This window comes from Haliotis rubra, unplaced genomic scaffold (genome assembly GCF_003918875.1).
Source record: "Haliotis rubra isolate DU_JTF1 unplaced genomic scaffold, ASM391887v1 Scf109, whole genome shotgun sequence".
Taxonomy (NCBI): domain Eukaryota; kingdom Metazoa; phylum Mollusca; class Gastropoda; order Lepetellida; family Haliotidae; genus Haliotis; species Haliotis rubra.
The window spans coordinates 1,501,525-1,528,072 of NW_025764992.1; the positions used below are offsets into that span (position 1 = coordinate 1,501,525).

The 26,548-nt window shown below is 41.9% G+C and overlaps 2 protein-coding genes across 2 annotated transcripts in view; both read left to right on the forward strand.

Annotated features, from left to right (window-relative positions):
• The first annotated feature begins 2,863 nt into the window (after nt 1–2,863).
• Nucleotides 2,864–4,519, forward strand: LOC124282731 (Werner syndrome ATP-dependent helicase homolog). The gene has a single exon (XM_046718756.1). It carries the CDS (start codon nt 3,047–3,049, stop codon nt 3,899–3,901), a length of 855 nt encoding a protein of 284 aa, XP_046574712.1. The 5' UTR covers nt 2,864–3,046; the 3' UTR covers nt 3,902–4,519.
• Nucleotides 4,520–7,286: 2,767 nt separating this feature from the next.
• The window catches only part of LOC124283095 (dynein axonemal heavy chain 1-like), a 116,652-nt gene continuing 97,390 nt past the window's right edge, over nt 7,287–26,548 (forward strand). Inside the window, 16 exon segments of the mRNA XM_046719125.1 lie at nt 7,287–7,392; nt 7,837–8,011; nt 8,243–8,315; nt 8,924–9,012; nt 9,332–9,420; nt 15,243–15,392; nt 15,427–15,569; nt 16,885–17,046; nt 17,336–17,588; nt 19,524–19,578; nt 19,581–19,707; nt 20,039–20,253; nt 21,055–21,222; nt 22,092–22,222; nt 23,992–24,142; nt 25,432–25,625. Of these exon segments, the coding sequence (XP_046575081.1) occupies nt 7,847–8,011; nt 8,243–8,315; nt 8,924–9,012; nt 9,332–9,420; nt 15,243–15,392; nt 15,427–15,569; nt 16,885–17,046; nt 17,336–17,588; nt 19,524–19,578; nt 19,581–19,707; nt 20,039–20,253; nt 21,055–21,222; nt 22,092–22,222; nt 23,992–24,142; nt 25,432–25,625 (2,165 nt within the window). The 5' untranslated portion in view covers nt 7,287–7,392; nt 7,837–7,846.

Below are 26,548 nucleotides of genomic sequence, written 5' to 3' on the forward strand. Positions count from 1 at the left end.
ATATTAAAAAGTGAATAATTTCAGTTTGGTTTAAACTTGCTACTAATGTGCATCAAAATAAAATGTCAGTTATAATTCACAATGTTTTAATGCTAGGAAATAATATGTATGCTTCACCATGGCTTGCTAATGTTAAACGTATTTATTTATTTATCAAATTTCTACCATGACTACGGTATCAGACGACGACTCACATTTCTTTGTTTTTCTTGTGTATTGAGAGTCCCGGGAACGCTAAATTCAGTGTTCACTGTAGCTTGACCGTTCCCGCGAAAGCGACACCTAAATTAAGGTGGTTTGGTCCAGATTTCGCTTTCCCGGGCCATAACCCTTTAGCACTGCAGGGAGGACTTGGCTGCGTGTACGGAAAATAATGTGGTTCAGGGACTGTGAGACAGACTACATTTTAGTATTTGATACGGCTATCATTGATATGTTATTCTCTCTATCTCTCTTCGCTTTTAGTTGGTATTTGCGGTTGTCAGTGTGCGTCTGTTTTACGCCACCTTTAGCAATATTCCAGCAATATGACGGCGGGGGACACCAGAAATGGGCTTCACACATTGTACCCATGTCGGGAATCGATCCCGGGTTTTCGGCGTCACGAGCGAACGCTTTAACCACTGCGCTACCCCACCGCCCCTTATACGCAAGGGGTCGGCGCATGCTTCATTGATCGGTATGCTACAGGCGTTTGCTCGTCAAGCCGAAGACCCGTGTTCGATTCCCCACATGGGCACAATGTGAAGCCCATTTCTGGTGTCCCTCTCCGTGTTATTGCTGGAATATTGCTAAAGGTGGCGTAAAACAATATTCACTCACTCGGTATGCTGCGATGTGTACAAACTGGCTTTCTACAAATATGTGCAGGGAGCACACTAGCTATACGCCAGGTCAGCACATGGTGCCAGTGGTGGTGCCCCGGCCCACCGACCCTAACTGTAGACTTCATAGGGTAAGACATCTGTTATATCACTGGATCAAGGCTTCACATCCAAGGTCACGGAACAAATAAACACGTACAACGGTAATTAATGAGAAGTGCCACAGTTCGTTCAGGTTGGCTGACAAACAAAGTACAACTGAGATTAATAACTTATAGTAACGGCATGCAGTTATGTGTCCATAACAATGACAATGGTTGTCCTGGACTGGTCGTTGTGACAGCATCAAGAGATATAAACTGTTACCAGGAGGCGACCAACTAGATCGGGGGTCAGGCGAGGTGACCTGGTAGATTGAGTATATTCGTACCCTGACTGTTGCTCGCAATATCAATCACTGAGATGTTTGATATTTTATTGTTGTTGTTTTTGTGTGTTTTTTGGTGTGTGCTTGTGTGGTTTTCTTTGTTTGTTGTTCTTGTTTTGTTTTTTGTTTTTTGTTTTGTTTTTTTTTTGTTTGTTGTTTTTTTTTGTTGTTTTTGGTTATTGTGGGGGTTTTTGTTTCTTATTTTGGGTTTTGTTTTTTGTTTGTTTGTTTTTATTTTGGGGTTGTTTTGTTTGGGTTTTGTTGTTGTTTTGTTTTGTTTTGTTTTGGGGGTGGGGTTTGGTGGTTTTAATTTTTTGGCCTTTTTTGTTTTTTTTTTGTTTGTTTGTTTGTTGTTGTTTTTGTTTCTTTGTGTCCATGCTTGTCTAAGAGCATTCAAAGCGACCGACATGTAGTCCCAGAAATCTGAATAAAATAGACATCATCCTAAACGAGCGCAGAACAATGGAAGACAGACTATGATTCAGGCAGTCACGTCCAGTGACGATCTGTGAGTGAGTGAGTATTGTTTTACGCTGCTTTTAGCAATCTTCCAGCAGTATCACGGCGGGGACACCAGAAATGGGCTTCACACATTGTACCGATGTGGGAAATCGAACCCGGGTCTTCCTTGTGACGAGCGAACGCTTTAACCAATCTACCCCTGCGATCTGTAAATGTTTGCCTTGTCCAGTTCACAGCTACTACAGATGAATTGTTGATACTCCACCGCTATACAGGTTAGATATTTCTGACTGCGGCTTTATACAACATTCACTTACTTCATTATAGGTCGATTGGGTAACCTAGTGGTTAAAGCGTTCGCTCATCACGCCGAAGACCCGGGTTCGATTCCCCACATGGGTACAATGTGTGAGGCCCATTTCTGGTGTCTCCCGCCGTGATATTGCTGGAATATTGCTAAAAGCGGCGTAAAACTAAACTCAGTCACTACTGCATTATATAGTGGTTGAGACGATCAACTAATAATCCACGCAAGTCGCACGTAAAATCTCAATCTTCGACTTGACAGGCTGCGTCCACCAGGTTCTTGTGATGAAACAGACCTCATTTACTGAAGCCATTGCTTATGGCTTTGATAACTAATTATTACTATTTCTTTTTGGGGAAAATTGTCAGTAACCGAACTTGTCTGAGAAATATGGATTGATATAAGTGCCTTTGTGGTGGGCCATAACACAATATCAAAAGGATAACAATTTGATATGAAGACATTTCTGCTTCTCCACATTTAATACTAATTCTTTTTATTCTTGTCTCTTCTTCATCTGTCAAGATGACTGATGGTGGTATGGCTGAATGCTTTCCAACGCTTACTCACTCAGACGTCAGCCTAACAAGACATTGGTAGATTATTATGTATGAGATATTTATGGCAGTTGTTTTGTAATATAACATTACTAAAGTCCTGCGTACCCCTAAAACAAACAACTTTCTTAACCAACAATCAATAATCTGAAAATTGGGAAAATAAAACCAATGGTGAAAAAGCCGAAAAAAATGACAAAAAAGCCTAGTGCAAACTGAAATACACAGAAGTGACCGAAACGTCCCTTTAGCAACAACCCTGTGCGGAGCTCATATGTGCAAATGAGTTCTCTCCCTTTACGAAAACTCCCTTCAACTCGTACCAAAACATATTCGGTACATTCCATTCGAGGATGCAGCAGCGAGCCAGATTTCAGAGAGGGACCCGTTTGGTGTCAGTGCTTACGAAAATAATGAATGCTTCTTTTATTTGCCTGCACCTTTACTAACGGCACATCCATCTTTAATCATGAGTTACAAGCGAATTCGAGCAAGGAAGCGTGGCTTACCTGACTGGATGCTTGACGACGATGAGCCAGAATCTCAGTCAAATAACGCACTTGAAGTTGAAGACGAACAACCGAAAGTAAATCGAATGAAAAAGCCGTTCTGTAAGCCTAACTATGAGTACCTCCCAGGAAACAAACACGGACAGAAAAGCAAGGACAAAGCCCCCACCATCCCGGAAGCTGGAGCAGCCCTGTCCGCTGACGATGTCGTAGCTCAAGCGATGCCGTTCATAGCCTTTTCAGGCTCGACCGTGTACTCTCACAACGCCGGGGACTGTTCCTTACTCTGTGAAGAGATTATACGGACATCCTTGGACGCTGGAACTAACAGTGAGATATATGTAGGGTTCGACTTGGAGTGGCCAGTTACGTACACGAAGGGCACCGGAGGTCGAGTTGCGCTGGTTCAGGTAGCGGTGAACGAATCAAAGTGTTACCTCTTTCACATATCAGCGATTGGATCATTGCCGAAAATGCTGAGAAAGATCATTGAGGATGATCGCGTGAAGAAAATAGGAGTCAACATCGAGAATGACATGTGGAAGCTGGCGAAAGATTTTGATTTTGAAGCGAGGAAAGTTATCAGGAATTCCATGATAGACTTAGGGAAACTAGCGAACACAAAACTGAAATCTAAGGAGAACTGGAGCTTAGAAGGCTTGTGTAGGAATGTTCTCAGGATGAGGATGAATAAAGACGATAGTGTGCGGTGTGGGAAGTGGGACGAATTTCCTTTGACCGACGAGCAAAAGTTATATGCAGCTACAGACGCGTACGCATGCTTGAAGATATACAATACACTCGAACATGTATAGTGATCGTAAGTTAGGCTTCTGTTAGGCAGCGTGCGTGATGATGACAGTGTGTAAGACCAGGCAATATACAAACACCACTCCTTGTTCACATCAGTTTTTGATCTCAGTTTGTTGTCTATGCATCTGTTGTTTCTTGGAATCAAGTCCTGTATTCCCCCGGAGCATATGTCAGCACTGAGTTCATGTTGATAATTAGAAAACATCTATGACTGTGTTACTTTTGGATTTCCGCCGCTGACAGGTCGTGATATAACTAGAAAAACTAATAGAACAACGGGCTTAAACACAACTTGAAACAAAACTGTGATAATAAATATTGTGGGACAAGGCCATTGACCCGTCAATTGTCTTGTGTCGTCGCTAGGTACAGTCTATGAATCACTACCGTCCATGAATCACTGCGAATTTATTGGATAACTATGAAATCAGCATATATGCTGTGATCTTAATATTGAAATATACAACAATGGCGGATACATATATATTTACAGGTTTGAAGGTTATATTCTGATTGTACATTCTACCTCATGTTCATCTTTTTTCCTGTGGCATTCTTTGTTAACATACAATGTCAGTTTGACCTCGTTGACAATTAAAGCAATTATTTAAGAACAAAAATAACCTTTTTTGTTTATTGTTTATTGTTTATGTGTATGTGCGCAAGACACTGGCTATGGTTTAATGATTTAAGCAACAAATGATCGGGGTTTCAGGTCAATAGTTTCATCCAGGGTTATTCTTCAACTATTGGCTTGCCATCTACCCCTTGTAGAAACTCACCCACACTAAGAACTACACAAGTATACTCTTATGCATGGATATTGAGTACATAGTTTATGTATTTTACCCATTCGAGTAGAAAGATCGTATGCGATTATTTGGGGGCATTTGCTCATGTGCATTTGGGCGATTCTTAATGCACAATGCCAAAGACCATATACCATATCGGTAATGTGGACTATGTTAATGCTATACGTCACGGGGAACGGTGGGGTAGCCAAGTGGTTTAAGCGTTTGCTCGTCACGCCGAAGACCCGGGTTCGATTCCCTACATGGGTACAATGTGTGAAGCCCATTTCTGGTGTCCCCGCCGTGATGTTACTTGGAATATTGCTTTTACCAGCGGCGTCTACTTTCATCCATAACTCCAACCTAAGCGTTTTGTCACTTGTCCAGGTAACTCCTCAGCTACATTTTGTCACTTGTCCAGGGTAACTCCATACGATTTTGTCACTTGTCCTGGGTAACTCACACGTTTTGTCAAGTCCAGGGTAACTCCAAGAATTTGTCACTTTCAGGGTAACTCCTGACCCTTGTCACTTATCCAGGGTAACTCCACACGCCGTCACTTGTCCTGGGTAACTCCACACGCGTTTTGTCACTTGTCCCACACGTTTTGTCACTTGTCCAGGGTAACTCCACGCATTTTGTCACTTGTCCTGGGTAACTCCACACGTTTTGTCACTTGTCCAGGGTAACTCCACGCATTTTGTCACTTGTCCTGTCTTCCACGCACTTTTTGTCACTTGTCCAGGGTAACTCCACACGTTTTGTCACTTGTCCAGGGTAACTCCACACGTTTTGTCACTTGTCCAGGGTAACTCCACACGTTTTGTCACTTGTCCAGGGTAACTCTACACGTTTTGTCACTTGTCCTGGGTAACTCCTCACATTTTGTCACTTGTCCTGGGTAACTCCACGTGTTTTGTCACTTGTCCAGGGTAACTCCACACGTTTTTTTACTTGTCCTGGGTAAATCCACCCGTTTTGTCCTTTGTCCAGGGTAACTCCACGCGTTTTGTCACTTGTCCAGGGTAACTCCACCCGTTTTGTCACTTGTCCTGGGTAACTCCACACGTTTTGTCACTTGTCCTGGGTAACTCCACGTGTTTTGTCACTTGTCCAGGGTAACTCCACACGTTTTGTTACTTGTCCTGGGTAAATCCACCCGTTTTGTCACTTGTCCAGGGTAACTCCCCGCGTTTTGTCACTTGTCCTGGGTAAATCCATACGTTTTGTCATTTGTCCTGGGTAACTCCACGCGTTTTGTCACTTGTCCTGGGTAACTCCATACGTTTTGTCACTTGTCCTGGGTAACTCCACACGTTTTGTCACTTGTCCTGGGTAACTCCACACGTTTAATTGTCACTTGTCCAGGGTACGTAACTCCACACGTTGTGTCACATATGTTTCAGGCGCATGGATGTATTCGTGTTCCCACTATCTGGTCGTCTGCCAGCAACAGAAGTTACATCTAGACTAGCAATACCCAAAGCATCAGACATCCATGAATATTAAGCTGATCAGGAGATAAAAGCAGAAACAAATCAAGAATGAAAATAGTTGGCAATCAAAGCAAAAATGGCGAGCTACACACTACATGTGAGTAAAATATAGAACAAACTTTATGGATAACAACTTCTTTCATTCGTGAGTGCAACGTTTCGATACAGATTCTTGTACCGTTGTCAAGCATCACTTCTTTTATTCATGCTTGACAACGGTACAAGAATCTGTATCGAAACGTTGCACTCACGAATAAAAGAAGTTGTTATCCATAAAGTTTGTTCTATATTGTACTTCCCAACTTCTAAAATGCCACTCAAAGAAGTTACATGTGAGTAAGTTGGGTTTTACGCCACTTGTACCAATATTACACCAATATCACGGCGGGGGACGCCAGAAATGGGCTTCACACATTGTACTTATGTTGGGAATCGAAATCGGGTCTTCGGCTTGACGAGCGAACGCTTTAACCACTGGGCTACCCCATCGCTCCTATTTTACCAGAAACTATTGTGCCCTCTCTACAGTCGAGGAGCTTAATGTTATATATGATGTAAGTCGTTATTAAGCTGGAACGTTTGCTGGTTGTTTTCGGCTCTATCATATCAAAACTTTTCTTTAGGTAATCACTTGAACAATCAACAGGCCCAATCAGCAAATGCAGTCTAGATTGGAACCGTCCCACCATTGTATATCGTCTCAAGCATAACCTAAATAATTCATTTAAAACTTATTATAAACTAGATCTAGATCTTGACACTTCTTTAAAAAACGCGTTAATTCAGAATACAAAAATCACGTCAAATCTGAGCGATCACAACACAGTTTCTCTGTGAGTGGACTGATTGAATCCCACGGAAAATGACGAGAGTTACTGAGTGTTGGTAGCACGCAGTGCTGTAGAGCATTTGTATATTTCACGACACATATTATAATAATATCAGTCACTGTTTTCAAATTTTATTATTGTGGCTGAATTTTCCATGAAACTTCCGAATGATATACATTCTATGTAAAGTTAACTACAGTGGTTAATTTCTGTTATTATTTACGACAATCGTCATACGGTCGCCCTGGCTTATTGTGTCCATGACAACGACGCCATATTCACAGTGAGAAGCGCAAACGAGCTTGAATTGATTACAGAAACTGGCTACGATATTAGTTATACTGAGGATGCTGTGAAAGTAGGTTCTCTCTATCAGGTTGACTTGTTTTCCCTAACCAGATGTAATGAATGACCATTTCATCCGCTGCTAAATGATTTTGATCTGAACTTATTGCGATGTTATCGTAAATGTTTCTCGCACCTGCACTTGGCACCTGATTCGTAATTTCTTCATGCCGTAGGTGGCGCTGTTATTACTCATTTGTTACACTCTTTTTTAGATGGGATAATGACCTTTATGACCTTTTGTGCAATCATTCAAGAAGTTAAATTTAAGCAGGGTTGGGATAGGGGTCATTGTGTTGACACCTCAAAATCGTGACAACAGTGAATCGGTCTCATTGAATGCTACTTTTTATCCAATTTATATCATTTCTTGTGTCATTAGAAGTTAGTGAGTACTGCTTTATATATTCAAAATCATGTGTGTTGTATGTATGTGTAATTCGTCTGTTTCACAATTACCAATGTATTATTTAAGAGTACAAAAGATGGCGTCTAGACCTTCTCGGAGTTCCCATGGGAAGCCCTTCTCTGCAAACAGAACACATGTCAATACTCCACCTAAAACTGTGTCTGGAGAAAGATACCCCGAGATCAAGCAGAGAGGCTTCTACTCCGACATCATCGGTACAGATGCTGCTGAGAGCACAAAGGTAATGAAGATGTTAATATTAATTAGGCAAGACTTGATAGGTCTACATTCCGCCATTTTGGTAAGGGATGTAGCAGTTGCTAAAAGTAAAATTACATGGTCTTAGCTGTTTATGTCATATGTAATTACTAGAGGGTCCTTTTTCAACAGATCAGTCAACAAGTTTATGTGCAGACGATCCTAATGTCACAGAAGTGTTTTGTAATAACTGATCATGTTGGCTTTGTTCCAGAATGTCCTAAATGGACCTCCTACAGCACAAGATACACTCTGGATTGTGGCCAAAGAGAAACACACCCCTAGAGGTACATCATAGAGTGTCATGACTCAGGAAATTAACAAAAGTATCATATTTGATCATATGTATTATACAGCTGTATTGAGGACTTAACCTATTTTATATTTTTCATTATTTCCATTGAAACGATTTCGACTTAGTCTAAAAAAATCAAGTCAGACTTTAAGTAACTGTCAGATGATTTGTTCTTCCTAATTTGTGGGAGCCGGGGGGTTTGTCATCTTCTGATGGCCCTTGTTCTTATCTGGCCTAATGTTGAGTTTATTGTGCTAACCCACCATGCCACAGTTTAACATGGATACACTACTCAGGCACAGTATACTGATTCCATGTCAACACGTCTTCATCATAGCCCAGTAAATGCTGAGCCCCAAGCAGGGTTATATAAAGCGTTATAACAAGTACTTTCATTTAAAGCTTTTGGGTATGGCGTAGCTGGGATCGTACCGCTGACCTTCAGCTAACCCATGGAGACAGTTCTGTCATATTTGTGGAATGTATAATGGTTCCTTTTCATTCTGTGAAACTCTTGCATATCTTTCTTGTGATTATTGAAAAATGTAGCTACTTCATATTGTTTGTCATCCGTTTATTGTTTTTTCATTGTCCTTTCAGTGACATCATTCACAGCAAAGGCTGGACTTGAGGAAGCCATTAAATATCAACAGTCCTATGGACCTACCACAGAAAATAAAGATATATCAGTATGTACAATGATGATGATGATGATATGTCAATCGATACGATGGCTATTTCACTCAAGTAAATCAGTGTTTTCCATCTCTTCTCCCTTGGGAGCATACAACCCAAGTTGCCAGTGAGGCACTAGAAGATTATATAACAAGTTAACAGCCTTCTGGGTACCCATAAAGATATTATGTTGGGCAGTTGCTAATGTTCAAATTCATTCAAATTTACTTAACATGTTTTTTTATTGTTCAAATTACTAAACAAAATAAACAGCTCTGTATATGTATCGAAGATATGTAGATATCTAAGATGATGTTTGATGTGATTTTTCAGGATTTCCCTCTGACTGCCTCAGAGCCCAAAGTACAGCTTCCATTCTACACAAAGCCAGGGGAATGTCCTCGGAAAATAGAGATTGAAAGGTTTGTTGTCTATAAAATTTAAATTCCACTTTGAGTATGTCAGTATTTGTTATTAACAAAGAAGAATGAGTGAGTGAGTGTGGTTTTATGCCACTTTTAGCAATATTCCAGCAATATCACGGCGGGGAACACCAGAAATGGGCTTCACACATTGTACCCATGTGGGGAATCGAACCCGGGTCTTTGGCGTGACGAGCCAACGCTTTAACCACAAGGCTACCCCACCGCCCAACAAAGAAGAGTGTCATATCCAAAGTTGATATGGTGCGGTGGGGTAGCCTAATGGTTAAAGCGTTCACTCATCACACCGAAGACCCAGGTTTGTTTCCCCACATGGGTACAGTATGTGCTGCCCATTTCTGGTGTCCCCTGCCATGATATTGCTGGAATTAAAAGCGATGTAAAACTAAAACTCACTCACTCACCCAAAGTTGATTAAATATTTAAACTTATCCTATCTCACGATTTGCACTTCTCACTCTTGCTTCGACGCTGAGTGGAACAAATGAGAACTTTTCCTGTAGGCCTCTCTTGTCCATACGCCCGTGTTCCCCAGGCTGCTCTCCTTATAGGACAGGTTCCTAGTCCCAGGCTAAGCGTGCAGCACGTTCCCCTGTCTACCCACGTGACTACCTCAGAGTGATCATTCTTCTTGTTGCACCACTGTGTGGAAGTATTGTGAGAGTTCTCAGCTTTCCTTACAAGTTAACATGAGAAATATATCATGGGTTGTTGACCCTAAGTAAATTTTGTGCACACTGTAACAATATTTACTTCCTCGGATCCCCACTCGTCATGTGTGGGTTGTATTGACCTGTGTTCCTGGAGCAAACGTTGTCGGAATGTGCTCCTTTATCAAGGACGTTTTTAGAGCATATAGACATGCTTGCTCCCGTTGGCTGGCAGACAGAGCTCGTTACACTTCAACAGTTGATCACCCGACAAACCCCGCTTTCAACGACCACTATTAACTGCTGAAATGGTTCACATCATCGATTCGATTCACAGCACCGAAACGTCTCGCCTCACCGTAACGGCTCTCTTCACGAAACAATTCACCTCGGCCGGAACATTTCACCTTGCCTCACCGGTTCATCTGATCGTTCTAGATCTCTCCATCAGCTGAGATCATTTAAACGTTTCGGATTACCGAACCAATCCAGATCACAGTCACGATCCAGCTCACAACGCCGATCCAGATCACATCAACGTTCCGGCTCACCACCCTGAACCGATTTACCAGCCTGACTCGTACCGTTTCACCCGGAGGAAACGGGACTTGTCAACACTGGTTTTCCACATCCTCAACGAGGTTCGTGAACTTGCATCTAAGTCTTAGATAGGGCCAAATTTGTCGAACTCTGCTAGTTTTCAACACAATCCTAGTTTTCAGGGCATCTGTGAGGCACTGAATTCCTCATTACGAAGTGTTAAGCTCTAAGCACGACAATTTGATTTGTTTATCCGGTTTACCTTACGGCTTGTGAGGCGCTTAATGTTTTTAGTCACATAACTTATCCCACCTTGTACCCCTTTTTCGGCTGGTTGAACAGAGGTAGTAGCTATGTGCTTCACCATGCCTAATCGATTTACATGTGATGTCAGTAGCGCAGTCATCTGGACATATCACGCTCGGCACTTGACGGTCTGACGATCCCAGTTCTCAAGAGTCCTCCGTGACAGGGGCTCATCTCATTCCAGACTTAATCTACCATCCGATCTTCACCTTGATGAATGATTTGGTTCAACGAATCTACCCCTCGGTGTAGATATCAGTTCTACAACCACCCGATAGGGCATTATTAGATAAGCTTGCTAGCCAGGAATACTTTACCACGCTTCACTGAGTCTTGTTACTACAGACTACTGGTAACAGCGTGTTTGTGTATTGCTGGGTGCAGTTATTGCAGATGGTTCATCATCTTCAGCTCCCTTTGTTTTACATGATAAGCAAGTTTCTGGACAGATAACAGATGGGTCAAGTTTTTGCGCATGGTACCAGCAGTGATGTTTTGTCAAATAGCCAGCATAGCTCAGCCCGGAATTTATGGGTTGCGACTCGCCCGGTTAACCGAAGACCGTGTTTTTCCGTTTTCTTGTCACACGTGTGTGACGTTTGCAAATGGCGGACTACTGTTTGTTTACCGGAATATGGATGATTAGAGTGACTATGAAGTGCCCTTGCAGACTTGTCTTGTCCCACGAATCGGATATCAAGTCCAGCCTTTAAATGCTAGTAACAATGAACGGTGCCATTCCCGGTAAGAGTGATTGTGTCGGGATTTCGACAGCCAGTCGAGAGAGACTGCTCATCGAGGGTGACAGACAGAAACACCCGTGAACGGTTTGACTTTTGTTGGGGTTACTCGGTTTTCTACACTAGCTCAAGCACTGAGTTCAGAGGTCACTGCAGTTATGCATGGACTGTCACCAGGCAGCGATCATAGTAGCTCGACTTATTGAACGTTCTTATATCAGGAGATATCTCTTTGTCAGAGGCAAGAGTTGTTAGACCTTTCATTTCCCTCGACCTGCGATGCCTACCTATCACATCCCGACACATCCAGACTATCGGAAGTATCTTCGATTTACTTTCAAGGGGCGTCGTGGCTTTTTACTCAGATACCCAATCTGATAACAAGCTACCTGCATTGTCGAGGCGTGACATTCGAGAACTATATCAACGACTGTGTTCAACTTCAAGCCAAGCAGGATCCAGTCGTCCTTCCTCTCCACAGGCAGTTCATCATCAAGTTGCTCGCGCAGTTGGGATGGCTGCTGAATTCGGAGAAAACAACCCCAGGGAGTTGATTCGTCTTCCCGCACAACTACATTCAGTCTTTCATTGGTGGCTCAACAAGTGGAATGTTTGCGTTGGAGTCTCTAAGGTGCCCTTCATACCGACTCAACACCTGTTCGTCGACGCATCTTTCAAGCTGGGGAGCTCACTTTCTCCATCAAGTGGCCTAGCAGAAAAAATGGTCATCAGGAGAAAGGGCCCTTCATATCAACGAATCAGCACTGTCATTCTCGCCGTTCGGCATTGGGCAGTTGAACTACGGTTCACTCATGTACTGATTCAATCAGACATTTCGATGGTAATTTTGTACATAAACCATCAGGGGTTGACAGGATCAGCAGCTCTGCTTCAGTTGATGTTTCGAATTTATCATCTAATCGGTTCACTCTACACAGTGGCCAGAACCCAACACATTCCCAGGATGAGGAATGTCATTGCTGATGCCCTGTCACTCACGGAGTGGAAACAAATGCCTCTGATCTTCCAATCAAAGATCTACCTGTTATCAAGACCAGAGGTAGACCTGTTCGCCACTCGGGACAACCGTCAGCTTCAGCGCAGATGATCACCAGTTGCGATCGTTTCTACTTTGTGTACAATCTGAATAAAATTCTGAATTTTATTTCTGATTTGTGTCTTCGATTCTTCTGGGACTTCGATTTCTCCTCTCAATTTAATTTGAGACTCTGGAGAGTCGCCACCTCACTTACTGTCATCTGCTCTGTGGAGTAATTACGTCAGTGAAGTGAGTCATTCCCGAAGTGTTACACTTCGTAGCGTTCATGCTCCTAAGTACCTATACACATCTATGTGATCTTACTGTGGTAAGTAGTGGAAATCATAAGATGATGTTGTGGTACTGAATGTTAAAATTGTGAGTTTTCTGATTCAATTACCCTTTCACCCTCCTCGGGAACGGTGTCTGTGGGGGTTGTTTCGAAGCAGGGGCTGGCCCGATACTAGTTATTAGACTTTTATTACGGGGGTACCTTGGAAATCGTGGTAATGCAACTGATTACACTCGCTAAGCTGCGTCCTTTCACTTTCGTGAAGGTAGTGACTGAACACCACATTGCTCGGGAGTCCCGGTCCCCCGGAGCAATTGTGCTTAGTAAGTCAAGGGGTTCGAACTAACCATCGCACGTAGTGACCTTGGTAGTTATGGGCCTACCTTGTCGTTGCTCCCTACGGATGTAGAAGTGTTCAACAATCTTGCTTGCTGACCTCTACTCCACGGAGCAATCACGTCAGTGTAGTGAGTCCTTCCCGATTTCCTTATGGATTTCGTAGCGTTCAAGCTCCTAAATACCTTAGCACACCGTTGTGACCTAACTGTGGTAAGTAGTGGAAGTCATGTGGTGTTGTTTTGGTACTGAACGTTAAACTTGTGAGTTTTCCGATTCAGTTTCCTTTTCCCCTCTTCGTGATGGGGTCTGGGGGGCTGTCTTGAAGCAGGGGCGGGCCCGATTACTAGTCGTAATTACGGGGGTACTCTGATAAATCGTGGCGAAGCAAGGTGACTTGCCTAGTTGCGTTTTCTTGCGTATGTGAGAGTTGCTGCTGAACACCACATTGCTCAGGAGCACCCACTCCTGGGAGTGATGAACCTAGTAAAGCCACAAGTTCAGGAGAACCCATCACTAGTATAGGTACTATGCAGTCTCCAACACCACATTGCTCAGGAGCACCCACTCCTTGGGAGCCTATGATGCCTAAGCCAAGAGGTTCAGGAGAACCCATCACTAGTATAGGTACTATGCTAGTTGGATCCTGGCTGAACACCACATTGCTCAGGAGCACCCACTCCTTGGGAGCCGATGATGCCTAGTAAATGCGCCAAGAGGTTCAGAAGAACCCATCACTACATCACTAGTATAGGTACTATGCTAGTCGGGATCCTGCGGCTGAACACCACATTGCTCAGGAGCACCCACTCCTTGGGAGCGATGGTGCCTAGTAAGCCAAGAGGTTCAGTAGAACCCATCACTAGTATAGGTACTATGCTAGTTGGATCCTGCGGCTGAACACCACATTGCTCAGGAGCACCCACTCCTTGGGAGCGATGATGCCTAGTAAGCCAAGGGGTTCAGTAGAACCCATCACTAGTATAGGTACTATGCTAGTTGGATCCTGCGGCTGAACACCACATTGCTCAGGAGCACCCACTCCTTGGGAGCGATGATGCCTAGTACGCCAAGAGGTTCAGAAGAACCCATCACTACATCACTAGTATAGGTACTATGCCAGTCGGATCCTGCGGCCGAACACCACATTGCTGAGGAGCACCCACTCCTTGGGAGCGATGATGCCTAGTACGCCAAGAGGTTCAGAAGAACCCATCACTAGTATAGGTACTATGCTAGTCGGATGCTGGGGCCGAACACCACATTGCTCGGGAGCACCCTCTCCTTGGGAGCGATGGTGCCTAGTCAGCCAAGAGGTTCAGGAGAACCCATCACTAGTATAGGTACTATGCTAGTCAGATCCGGCCTCCCTTGTTCATTGTATATACTGTCAGTGCCTAATCTGTGACCCGCCATCCAACCGTGGGATAAGTGCAAATCGTGAGATAGGATAAGTTTAAAAAATTGAAAATTTTAATATAAATTGTATATTTATATACTTATCCTGTTTCACGAGATGGATGCCCACCCAGCCTCCCCTCTACTCAGATTACGACGGTTACGTATAACTGTCATTGGCTCCAATAATAGAATGATCACTCTGAAGTGGTCAGGGGAACGTGCTGCACGTTTAGCCAGGGACTAGGGACCTGTCCTATAAAGAGAGCAGCCTGGGGAACACGGGCATATGGACAAGAGAGGCCTACAGGAAAAGTTCTCATTCGGTCCACTCAGTGTCGAAGCAAGAGAGAGAAGCGCAAATCGTGAGATAGGATAAGTATATAAATATACAATTTATATTAAAATTTTCAAATCTGATACATGCTAGTGTTTTAAGTCTCTGGCAGAATCATTGCTGCGCCTTGCTTGCTTTAACGTGAAATTTTCTGTATGTACAGACGGCGGCGACATTATGCCAGCCTTGACCTCAACGAACTGCTCACCGCACATAACATCCAGACAGAACTGCTCATGCCAAAACAGCAAGTGAACGGAAACAACAATGTCATTCTGAACGCCGACCCGAGTGACCCGACACATCTTGACAATGAGGAGTTTGACAGTGACCCCGCTCTTGGAAAGAGAATTGCCATTACACATCTTCGACAATGAGGAGTTTGACAGTCGTACTCATGCTGAGTGGATTGCTCTTGGAAAAGAGAATGGGACACGCAAACCAGTACCTGGCATTGCATTGCTGCCGACCAAGGATACAGATGTAGAGAGTAAGTGTATTGTATGCCTGACCAAAGATACAGATGTAGAGAGTAAGTGTATTGTATGCTTGACCAAAGATACAGATGTAAGAGTAAGTGTATTGTATGCTTGACCAAAGATACAGATGTAGAGAGTAAGTGTATTGTATGCTTGACCAAAGATACAGATGTAGAGAGTAAGTGTATTGTATGCTTGACCAAAGATACAGATGTAGAGAGTAAGTGTATTGTATGCTTGACCAAAGATACAGATGTAGAGAGTAAGTGTATTGTATGCTTTGACCAAAGATACAGATGTGAGAGTAAGTGTATTGTATGCTTGACCAAAGATACAGATGTAGAGAGTAAGTGTATTGTATGCTTGACCAAAGATACAGATGTAGAGAGTAAGTGTATTGTATGCTTCGACCAAAGATACAGATGTAGAGAGTAAGTGTATTGTATGCTTGACCAAAGATACAGATGTAGAGAGTAAGTGTATTGTATGCTCGACCAAAGATACAGATGTAGAGAGTAAGTGTATTGTATGCTTGACCAAAGATACAGCAAGTGGTAGAAGTGTATTGTATGCTCGACCAAAGATACAGATGTAGAGATAAGTGTATTGTATGCTTGTAGAAGATACAGATGTAGAGAGTAAGTGTATTGCATGCTTGACCAAAGATACAGATGTAGAGTGTAAGTGTATTGTATGCTCGACCAAAGATACAGATGTAGAGAGTAAGTGTATTGTATGCTTGACCAAAGACACAGATGTAGAGTGTAAGTGTATTGTATGCTCGACCAAAGATACAGATGTAGAGAGTAAGCGTATTGTATGCTCAACCAAAGATACAGAAGTAGAGCTGCTGTATTGAAGGGATACTCCTAGTTTCCAACATGCTTTTGCTGAGGAAGGGATACACAAACTGCATCATGAAAAGATTGTCGTTCCTGGCTTTCTATGTTTTAGAGTTATGCGAGGATGAGACCCTGATCTTGTTGAACGGATCATTTTATGCAATATACAGAGATGCACAAGAATATTGTAAATGTAAACAAGGAAGATGTTGTCATGGTTACCTCAGGTTAACGGTTAATCTGTGTGATTCTGATGATGAAATTTTATATATCACTGTATATGATAAAATATGAACTGTCATTTGTGTTGTTTAGGCAATCTCCTGATGGTCAACATTGTACCTCTGACACACCGCTCACTGAACTACATGTTTTTCATCTCTTTCACATTTGATAAGCTTACATATTTAGATAAATGTGCCATGGCAATACATATTGAGAACAAACGGTTCCGTGTTGGAGTTTATTGTGTTTGTGTTAACAGAGGAGCCCACAGACCCCAGTATTGAGTACGACTGGTTCCGTGTGGGAGTGCTGGACTATGATGAGACAAGCAAGAGATACCTGGTGCAGAAGGTCAACAAGTCAGGCCGCGTCACAGACCCTGCAGGAAGTCCTGTAGTGAATGGGGGAAAACTGGATGATGGTGAGACACTTCTCTGGTGATAACTTATAGAGTTAAACTTTGCTGTGTCCTCTTGTAAGATTAAGGATGAGAACTTTATTTGATTTTAGAATACAGAACATTTTGACACCTGCAACTTGCAAAGAGTGTTTCATGGGATATTTCCGAACATTAATTACTCAATGGCACCTGTAAATCCGATAAAACATGTCTACAACTTTGTAAAACAATCAAGAAAAGTACAGTATGCTGCAAATTTCTCTAATATTTTGTGTGAAATCATTCTATTCCTGAAATCAATGTCTTGCAGGGACTAGAGTAATGCTATCAAACCAATTCTGGATCCCCCGGATCCGTCTGATGCTGATGGCGGAAGATCCACAGATATACGCCATGCGCGTGTCCCAAGCTTACGAAGCCCGCAAACTATGCGAGGCGGAGCTGCGATACAATTTGTACATCGACTGTATGCCCATGGATGGTGTTGGGGAGTTGGACCAGGCATCTCTCAAGAGGATGATTGAGTGGGCTCGCAGTGCCCCAGGACTGGCAAGAGACAAGCAGTGAGTAGTGTCATATTTATTCAGCAGAGGGTCTTTTTCAGGAAAAATATTTAGTAGGTACATCATCCATGTGGCAAACTTCTCCAAATTAATGTTTTTCTTCTTGTGTTTTTTCCTGTCCATTTTATACATTTTGCATTATTTTCAAAAACGGTTTGTGAAGGTAGTGCTTGGTCATACTAGATGAGCAGTGCATGGTCTTTGGTGTGGTCACTAAACGATGATTGTCCAGCCAGCTTGGGTAGATGACCACTGTCACACATCAATCTTCAGTTTTATGTCTTGAGTTAATGTCTCTGAGTGTATGGTGGTCTGTGACTCTGTTGACCATTTTGGCCTGAAATCTACTGATCAGTGTAATATTTCCTGTGTGGGATTCTGGCAGAGGTTCCATGTTCCCAACACTTGTTGTAACATACACCGCTCAGTAGAAGCCATTAACTCAGATACTCAGCATATCAACATGTTGTGTTGACTGTAACCAGGTATATGAACATGTGTTGACTGTACTCCGCTTGTGAACATGTTACATTGTTATGTTAACTGTACTCAGGTATATTACCATGTTGTGTTGACTGTACTCAGGTATATGAACATGTTGTGTTGACAGTACTCAGGTATATGAACATGTTATGTTGACAGTACTCAGGTATATGAACATGTTGTGTTGACTGTACTCAGGTATATGAGCATGTTGAGTTGACTGTACTCAGGTATATGAACATGTTGTGTTGACTGTATTCAGATATATGAACATGTTGTGTTGACTGTTTTCAGGCATGTTGTGTTGACTGTATTCAGGTATATTACCATGTTGTGTTGACTGTACTCAGGTATATTAACATGTTGTGTTGACAGTACTCAGGTATATGAACATGTTGTGTTGACTACTCAGGTATATGAACATGTTGTGTTGACTGTACTCAGGTATATGAACATGTTGTGTTGACTGTACTCAGGTATATGAACATGTTTGACAGTGTTGACAGTTGTGTTGACAGTACTCAGGTATATGAACATGTTGTGTTGACTGTACTCAGGCATGGCGGTGTTGACTGTACTCAAGGCATGTTGTTTGACTGAACATGTTGTGTTGACTGTACTCAGGTATATATAACTCAGGTATATTAACATGTTGTGTTGACTGTACTAAACATGGCATATGAACATGTTGTGTTGACTGTACCAAGGTATATGAACATGTTGTGTAGGTATATGAACATGTTGTGTTGACAGTACTCAGGTATATGAACATGTTGTGTTGACTGTACTCAGGTATATTAACATGTTGTGTTGACAGTACTCAGGTATATGAACATGTTGTGTTGACTGTACTCAGGCATGTCGTGTTGACTGTACTCAGGTATATGAACATGTTGTGTTGACTGTACTCAGGTATATGAGCATGTTGTGTTGACAGTACTCAGGTATATGAACATGTTATGTTGACAGTACTCAGGTATATGAGCATGTTGTGTTGACAGTACTCAGGTATATTAACATGTTGTGTTGACAGTACTCAGGTATATGAACATGTTGTGTTGACTGTACTCAGGCATTCTCAGGTATATGAGCATGTTGTGTTGACTGTACTCAGGTATATGAGCATGTTGTGTTGACAGTACTCAGGTATATGAACATGTTATGTTGACAGTACTCAGGTATATGAGCATGTTGTGTTGACTGTACTCAGGTATATGAACATGTTGTGTTGACAGTACTAAGGTATATGAACATGTTGTGTTGACAGTACTCAGGTATATGAACATGTTGTGTTGACAATACTAAGGCATATGAACATGTTGTGTTGACTACTAAGGTATATGAACAGGTATATTAACATGTTGTGTTGACAGTACTCAGGCATATGAACATGTTGACTGTACTCAACATTGACTTCTGAGAGATATGGACATGTGATGTGTTGTGTTGCAGTGTGGAGGACTATGTACAAGTGCTGGAGAAGGAGGTCAACATTGACTTAGCGAACAAATGTCCGGCTCAATGAATAGAATCATCTTTGAGAAGACAGTGACCCAATTAATGAAGACCCACACACCTTTCAATCTTGCCTTTGTCTCTGTTCCTGTTGTTGTGAAGGTCAGCGTTCCCCGGAGAGGTCAGTGGTTGTGTTGTTATCAGATATATCAACTGTTGTTTACCATTACAGCAGCAACCCCACTGTAACGAAAGGCGGGCATAACGGAACTGCAGACCAGAGGCTCCTCTAGCAGTAGCATGGCTGTACCCTGTGTATAATCAGTGGGGTATATATGTATTTTCCTATTTAATCTATTCAAAAACTCAACTATTCTTATTCTTTTCATAGTTGTTTATATTCAAAAACTCAACTATTCTTATTCTTTTCATATTTTTTAAGGAAATTTTAAAAATGTCTCCACTGGGTAATGCATTTGTGACCATCTGTTGGTGTATTGTTGTTGTGGCAGGTTGTTGTCTGGATGTGCCAGAATACCCATTTGATGAGCAGTACGACAACTTTGCCTTCAACTCACTGCTGACACGTGAAGAGAGTATCCAGGCAACGGGCAAAGTCCGCACAGAATGTAACAAGGTTGCAGGCATGCCACTGTTCCATGTCCCTACTGCTAAACCCATGAGGCTGGAGGAGTTCGAACAGACACAGTCACAGACAACTTCTCAGGTAGGAGATTAACTCTGATTCAGGATCTTCAACGAAAGTCAACAAAATCTTGTTGAGGCAACAAAATGATTCGTTGTTCCACGATTCAGTCCCACCCCTTTATGCTCAAAAAGTCTTTTTGAGGCATCTTCTTTGCAAACATGATATGAAATCTATGGGACATTACTTTATACCCATAATTTGTTAATCCAGACATTTGTTGATCAAAATGATTTGACTGGAAACAGTACCTTCTGGATTAACAGATTTTGGCTGTGCTCCTTAACTTTCTGATATACTGAGAATAATGTAATGGGCCTTCTTAGGGCTATCTTCAAGAAGCAGCTGTATGACAGTGACCTTTATCATGTACCAGAGAGGGTGTTATTCAACGTCAGTTTTTGTAATTGGGACACATTGGCATGCTATTTACAAGGCAGCAACTCTTGTCCTGGTGTTCTCATCTTTAGGGACCCGTGAAGAATTGGTCTTTAGCAACCCATGCTTGTCGTAAGTGGCGACTGACGGGATTGGGTGTTCAGGCTCGCTGACTTTGTTGACACATGTCATCGTATGTATCCCAACTGCATAAATCGATGCTCATGCTGTTGATCACTGGATTGTCTGGTCCAGACTCGATTATTTTCAGACCGCCACAATATAGCTGGAATATTGCGGAGTATGGTGTAAAATTAAACTCACTCACTCTTCTCATCTTACGATATGCATGGATTGCTGAAGAACAATTTTATGCCTTGATTTCATTGATAGGTTGTTTTGTGAATATGTTCAGTTGCTGGTAATGCCTCTGACTGCCATCAGGTGTCACTGTTCCTGAAGGACAGCTGGATCACCACGCTGCGAGCCAGCATCCGGACCTGTCTGCGAGATGTGGGCAAGGGCTGGTTCAACATCCATGAGACAAACTGGGAGGTGTATCAGATCTCCAAACTCAAGAAGTTCATGGAGATGGTCAAGTTTATCATGCAGGTACAGTGTTACAAGAACAAGTCAAGAGTTTCCTAAGGTTCAAAGTTCTTGAGTCAATCTTGTTCAAATCAGATTTATGTTATGTCTACCGCTAAACAAAGGTCTTTAATTTGATCACAAAGATGACAGACGGGATTTGTTTTCTGATCATGCAGCCATGAAAAGGTAAACACAGAGTATTCCGAAATTCAAAACTGTCATCTGTTGGTTTCACTCTGATAAATATTTTAAACAGTAAAGACCTTCCATAGCCCTTTGGAAGTACTACAATACAATCTCGGCTATCTATACAACATTTCACAATGTTCTCTTGTTCAGTTTTCAAATTTTGAATCAAGAAATATGTCAAGAAAAATTCAAAGCTTACTTTGGAATGGAGTCGCCAGATTGAAACTTGTGCTATAATGCTTGAGAAAGCTGTTATCTGATTGGCTAATGTCAACTTCTTGTTCGTCATTTAATTGGTCCTTCTTGAAGTGACATGTAAAGGGATGTCCTTGGATCTTTATGAGCAGAAGTCAGCTCTAAGGTCTCAGTTTTATGAGTACAGCTTTAAAGCATAAAGTTGTAAGATACAAAGGGACACTCTGATTAAATACCTGTCTAGATTGAAGATACGTGTTGATAGTTCTGATCACATATTCTGCATGTGTATAGTTTGTTTCAAATTGAGTTTTAGTTTTAGTTTTTCTACAAATTATGACAGGGAAGATCGGTTTTGAAACATTTTGACTCTTGTTTGGAACTTTTATAAACTTTGTCAAACAAATAATCAAATTTGAAAACAATCGATTAATGAGCTGGTGTGATATGTGTTCTTCGGTGAGTAGTGGACAAGTTTCATGTCAGATGCTGATGTTTGTGTTCAGGACTCCCTGAGGTACCTGGTGCAGGACTCACTGGTCAACTTCACACAGATGGTGGTGGATGCATGTCACTCCACCCTCCAGCTGGAAGACAGCTTCGTCTGGGGGGCTGACGTCATCAGCAGCTCATTCAAGTAAGTCCCCATCAACTCGTGAGCAGCTCATTCATGTAAGCCTTCACCAGCAGCTCATATAGGTATAATTCCCCATCAGTAGATCATACAGGTAACTGTCCCCATGAGCAGCTCATATAGGTACAGGTATAACTCCCCATCAGTAGATCATAATGGCATCCGTTCCCATCAGCAGCTCATTCAAGGAATTCTCCATTAGCAGCTCATACAGATATAACTCCCCATCAGTAGATCATAATGGTATCCGTTCCCATCAGCAGCTCATTCAAGGAAGTCTCTATTAGCAGTTCAACTCCCTCTCAGTAGATCCTCATGAGCAGCTCCTTCAAGTAAGTCAATATTAGCAGCTCATACAGATATAACTCCCCATCAGTTGATCCTTGTGAGCAGCTCCTTCAAGTAAGTCAATATTACCAGCTCATACAGATATAACTCCCCATCAGTTGATCCTTGTGAGCAGCTCCTTCAAGTAAGTCAATATTAGCAGCTCATACAGATATAACTCCCCATCAGTTGATCCTTGTGAGCAGCTCCTTCAAGTAAGTCAATATTAGCAGCTCATACAGATATAACTCCCCATCAGTTGATCCTTGTGAGCAGCTCCTTCAAGTAAGTCAATATTAGCAGCTCATACAGATATAACTCCCCATCAGTAGATCCCCATTGTGAGCAGCTCCTTCAAGTAAGTCAATATTAGCAGCTCATACAGATATAACTCCCCATCAGTTGATCCTTGTGAGCAGCTCCTTCAAGTAAGTCAATATTAGCAGCTCATACAGATATAACTCCCCATCAGTTAATCCTTGTGAGCAGCTCCTTCAAGTAAGTCAATATTAGCAGCTCATACAGATATAGCTCCCCATCAGTTGATCCTTGTGAGCAGCTCCTTCAAGTAAGTCAATATTAGCAGCTCATACAGATATAACTCCCCATCAGTTGATCCTTGTGAGCAGCTCCTTCAAGTAAGTCAATATTAGCAGCTCATACAGATATAACTCCCCATCAGTTGATCCTTGTGAGCAGCTCCTTCAAGTAAGTCAATATTAGCAGCTCATACAGATATAACTCCCCATCAGTAGATCCCCATGAGCAGCTCCTTCAAGTAAGTCAATATTAGCAGCTCATACAGATATAACTCCCTCATCAGTAGATCCTTGTGAGCAGCTCCTTCAAGTAAGTCAATATTAGCAGCTCATACAGGTATAACTCCCTCTCAGTAGATCCTTGTGAGCAGCTCCTTCAAGTAAGTCCATATTAGCAGCTCATACAGGTATAACTCCCCATCAGTAGATCCTTGTGAGCAGCTCATTCAAGTAAGTCCATATTAGCAGCTCATACAGGTATAACTCCCCATCAGTAGATCCTCATGAGCAGCTCCTTCAAGTAAGTCAATATTAGCAGCTCATACAGGTATAACTCCCCTCAGTAGATCCTCATGAGCAGCTCCCCAAATTCAAGTAAGTCCACATCTACAGCAAATACAAATGTAACTCCCCATCAGTAGATCATATTGGTATCCCTCCTCAGCAGCAGCTAGATCGATGCTCATTGATTGATGCTGTAAATCACTGGATTATCTGGTCCAGATTCCATTATTTACAGACCACTGCCATATAGCCAGAATATTGCTGGGTGCATCATTACACAACAAACAAAAACAAATCAGCATCTGCTCACACAAGAACATGTCCGTTCATATTTATCATTTATATAATAACCATGTCTGTCCATGTTATATTGAGTTGTAGCAAATGCTATGCTGTTTTCAGGCCAAAGAGGAACGCCCTGTTCCTGGTAGACCTGACCCTGGATAACCAGGGCGTTCACTACAGCACCAACCTCACATCATTTGAGACCACCCTCGTCTCACTGTTTGACCGGGGAATCCTCTCCACACAGAATGTCCCCCAGCTGGAGAAGGTGGGTGAAGAGAGACTAATTAGATCATTTTGATTGCTCAGACATTGTAGGATGGCTGGGATAGTGTAGACTGGCTTGGATGCTGAATACCAAGTCTTCTTCATGCTGAACACCAAGTTGTATTCTCTGCTTGGTGTTTGAAGCCAATTGTCATTATCACCTTTTGTATACAGTGATTTTTGGTATTGGCTGTCAGTTATCAGGAGGGTTATGTAGAAGTGTTTATTCTGATTCAATCTTATTATCTCTAAAGAGTTTGGATCATTAGGACAAGGCATACAAGAAATGAAAAAGCTTCAAAGTTACAGAAATTTTTAAAGACTTTTAGTTAAAGTGTCATGTTCCCATGAATGATGTAGCCAAAAAGATTAAACATGTAGCTATGAGAGAAATAGGCTGCCTTGTACTGGACAGATATGTGTCTGAAGAATATACTTTAGCATATGATCGTACCATTTATGTTTCCATCTCTTGTGAAACCAATCTACATCTGAGTTTTGTTTAAGTTCAAATATTAGAAAACACTTTGTTAAAACCTCTAAATGAGCTCTGTTGACAAATGTATGCCTTTCTTCAGCTTCTAATGTTGGTCCACAACATGCAATAGCAAATCCTTGTTCTCAGTCAGTTATATGCTATACATACCTCATCCTCTGTATGGTTAGAACTGAGAAGATGGTTTTAGAAGCCCTATAGAAGGACAATTATCTTGCATCTGTTAATTGTAACATGATGATGATGATGATTCTACAATACACTCTAAGGCAGATGATTCTGGAATCAGCTTCTTGTAGCACTTTCTTGATCTTTCTGTTAAAATCTAGTACAAGTCTAAATATAGCCCACCCACAGCCCTTTACTGAATCTACAAGTACAATGCATAACAGTTGAAACATTGTTCTACAACATGTAACACCACTTCATAACAATTGGCAATAGATTTACAAGCCTTTGGCCCTTGAAGATTTGGGTTAGACTTGGTCTTCAGTAACCCATGCTTGTCGTATGAGGCGACTAACAGGATCAGGTGGTCAGGCTCACTGACTTGGTTGATACATGTCATCGTATCCCTATTGTGTAGAGCTGATGATGTTGATCACTGGATTGTCTGGTCCAGACTCGATTGATAACAGACCGCTGCCACATAGCTGGAATATTGCTGAGTGTGGTGTTAAACAACAAACCAACCAACTACGAGCCTTTAAATTGAATTCTCACCTCCTTACAGACTAGAATGTACATGTTGACCATCCTACTGGGTACCCATTCACTTCTTCTTGTTGTTTCAGTACATCCTTGAGGACATCTTCTGGTCCGGAACTCCCCTCCTGGAGTCTGTGGGAGAGCACGAGCCCCCTGTAGAGGAGTTGCGTGACACCATCTGTAACGCCATCCGCCAGGCCGTTATCCCCATGAAGGCGTACGCCCGGGAGTATGAGAAGTACCTGGAGTTGATGAACCTGGACATCAACGTCTACATCAAGTGAGTTCTGGGTCCACATCTGTTGTAGCTGGGTTGTTTGTGTCATAACTTTATAGTTGGTGAATGTATATTGTGAGTAATGTTTCCAAGACGGTGTTGAAACTTATTGTCTGTGTTCTCATTTGATGTTTGCTTCATTTTGCTGTGATATTCTGGTTTATTAACCCACATGTATGAACCTTTTATTGTAATATTGGACAAGCAATTGGTCAAAGTCACCTGTGTAATAATAATGACAATAATATGGATTCTTATATTGCACTAACAGAATTCCACAGTTTGTTATTACCCTGGATAACCCAAGCTGCCTGTGAGGTGCTAGAATGTTATAGCCACATGACTTTTCCCACTAGGTACCCATTTTCTGCTGGGTGAACAGAGATAAAGCTGTCACTCATGATGGATGAATTAGTTCAGTAGGTTCACTGAATGATAGAAGTATTTACATATTCCATAGAATACATTAGAATTAAACTGCTACAATCATTAGTATCTGTAAACCCAAACACACATATTCTAAACATATATTCAGATAAATGTTGTAGTAATGTATTAATGTATCATAGTCTTTGCCTCTTGAAATAGAGTCATGGGTTGTTCTTTTCCAGAAATATCTGTTTTTGTAGCAATAAACATCATTATTGAGCTTGGATCATATCTTTACAATATGACTTTTTAAATTTGAAAACATGCAACAGTCATCGTTAATTAATAATCACCCCATTTTCCTAATTCTGTTTCTTGAGGAGAGGTTTAGGAATACAAAATAAATTGTTGTATAAAGCTAGTAAGTGGCTGAGATGTGTTCATGTTGGTTCCCTGATATACGGTATGTGTTGTCGTACAATGCAACAAGGCAGATGAGGGAACGTTTGAGGTGAGTGCCATCTTGTATTGTTCACAGTCCTTGACCTTCACCTTGT

Excerpts from the sequence above, each read along its gene's own strand:
- LOC124282731 (XM_046718756.1), top strand. The coding sequence starts at position 3,047 with ATGAGTTACAAGCGAATTCGAGCAAGGAAGCGTGGCTTACCTGACTGG.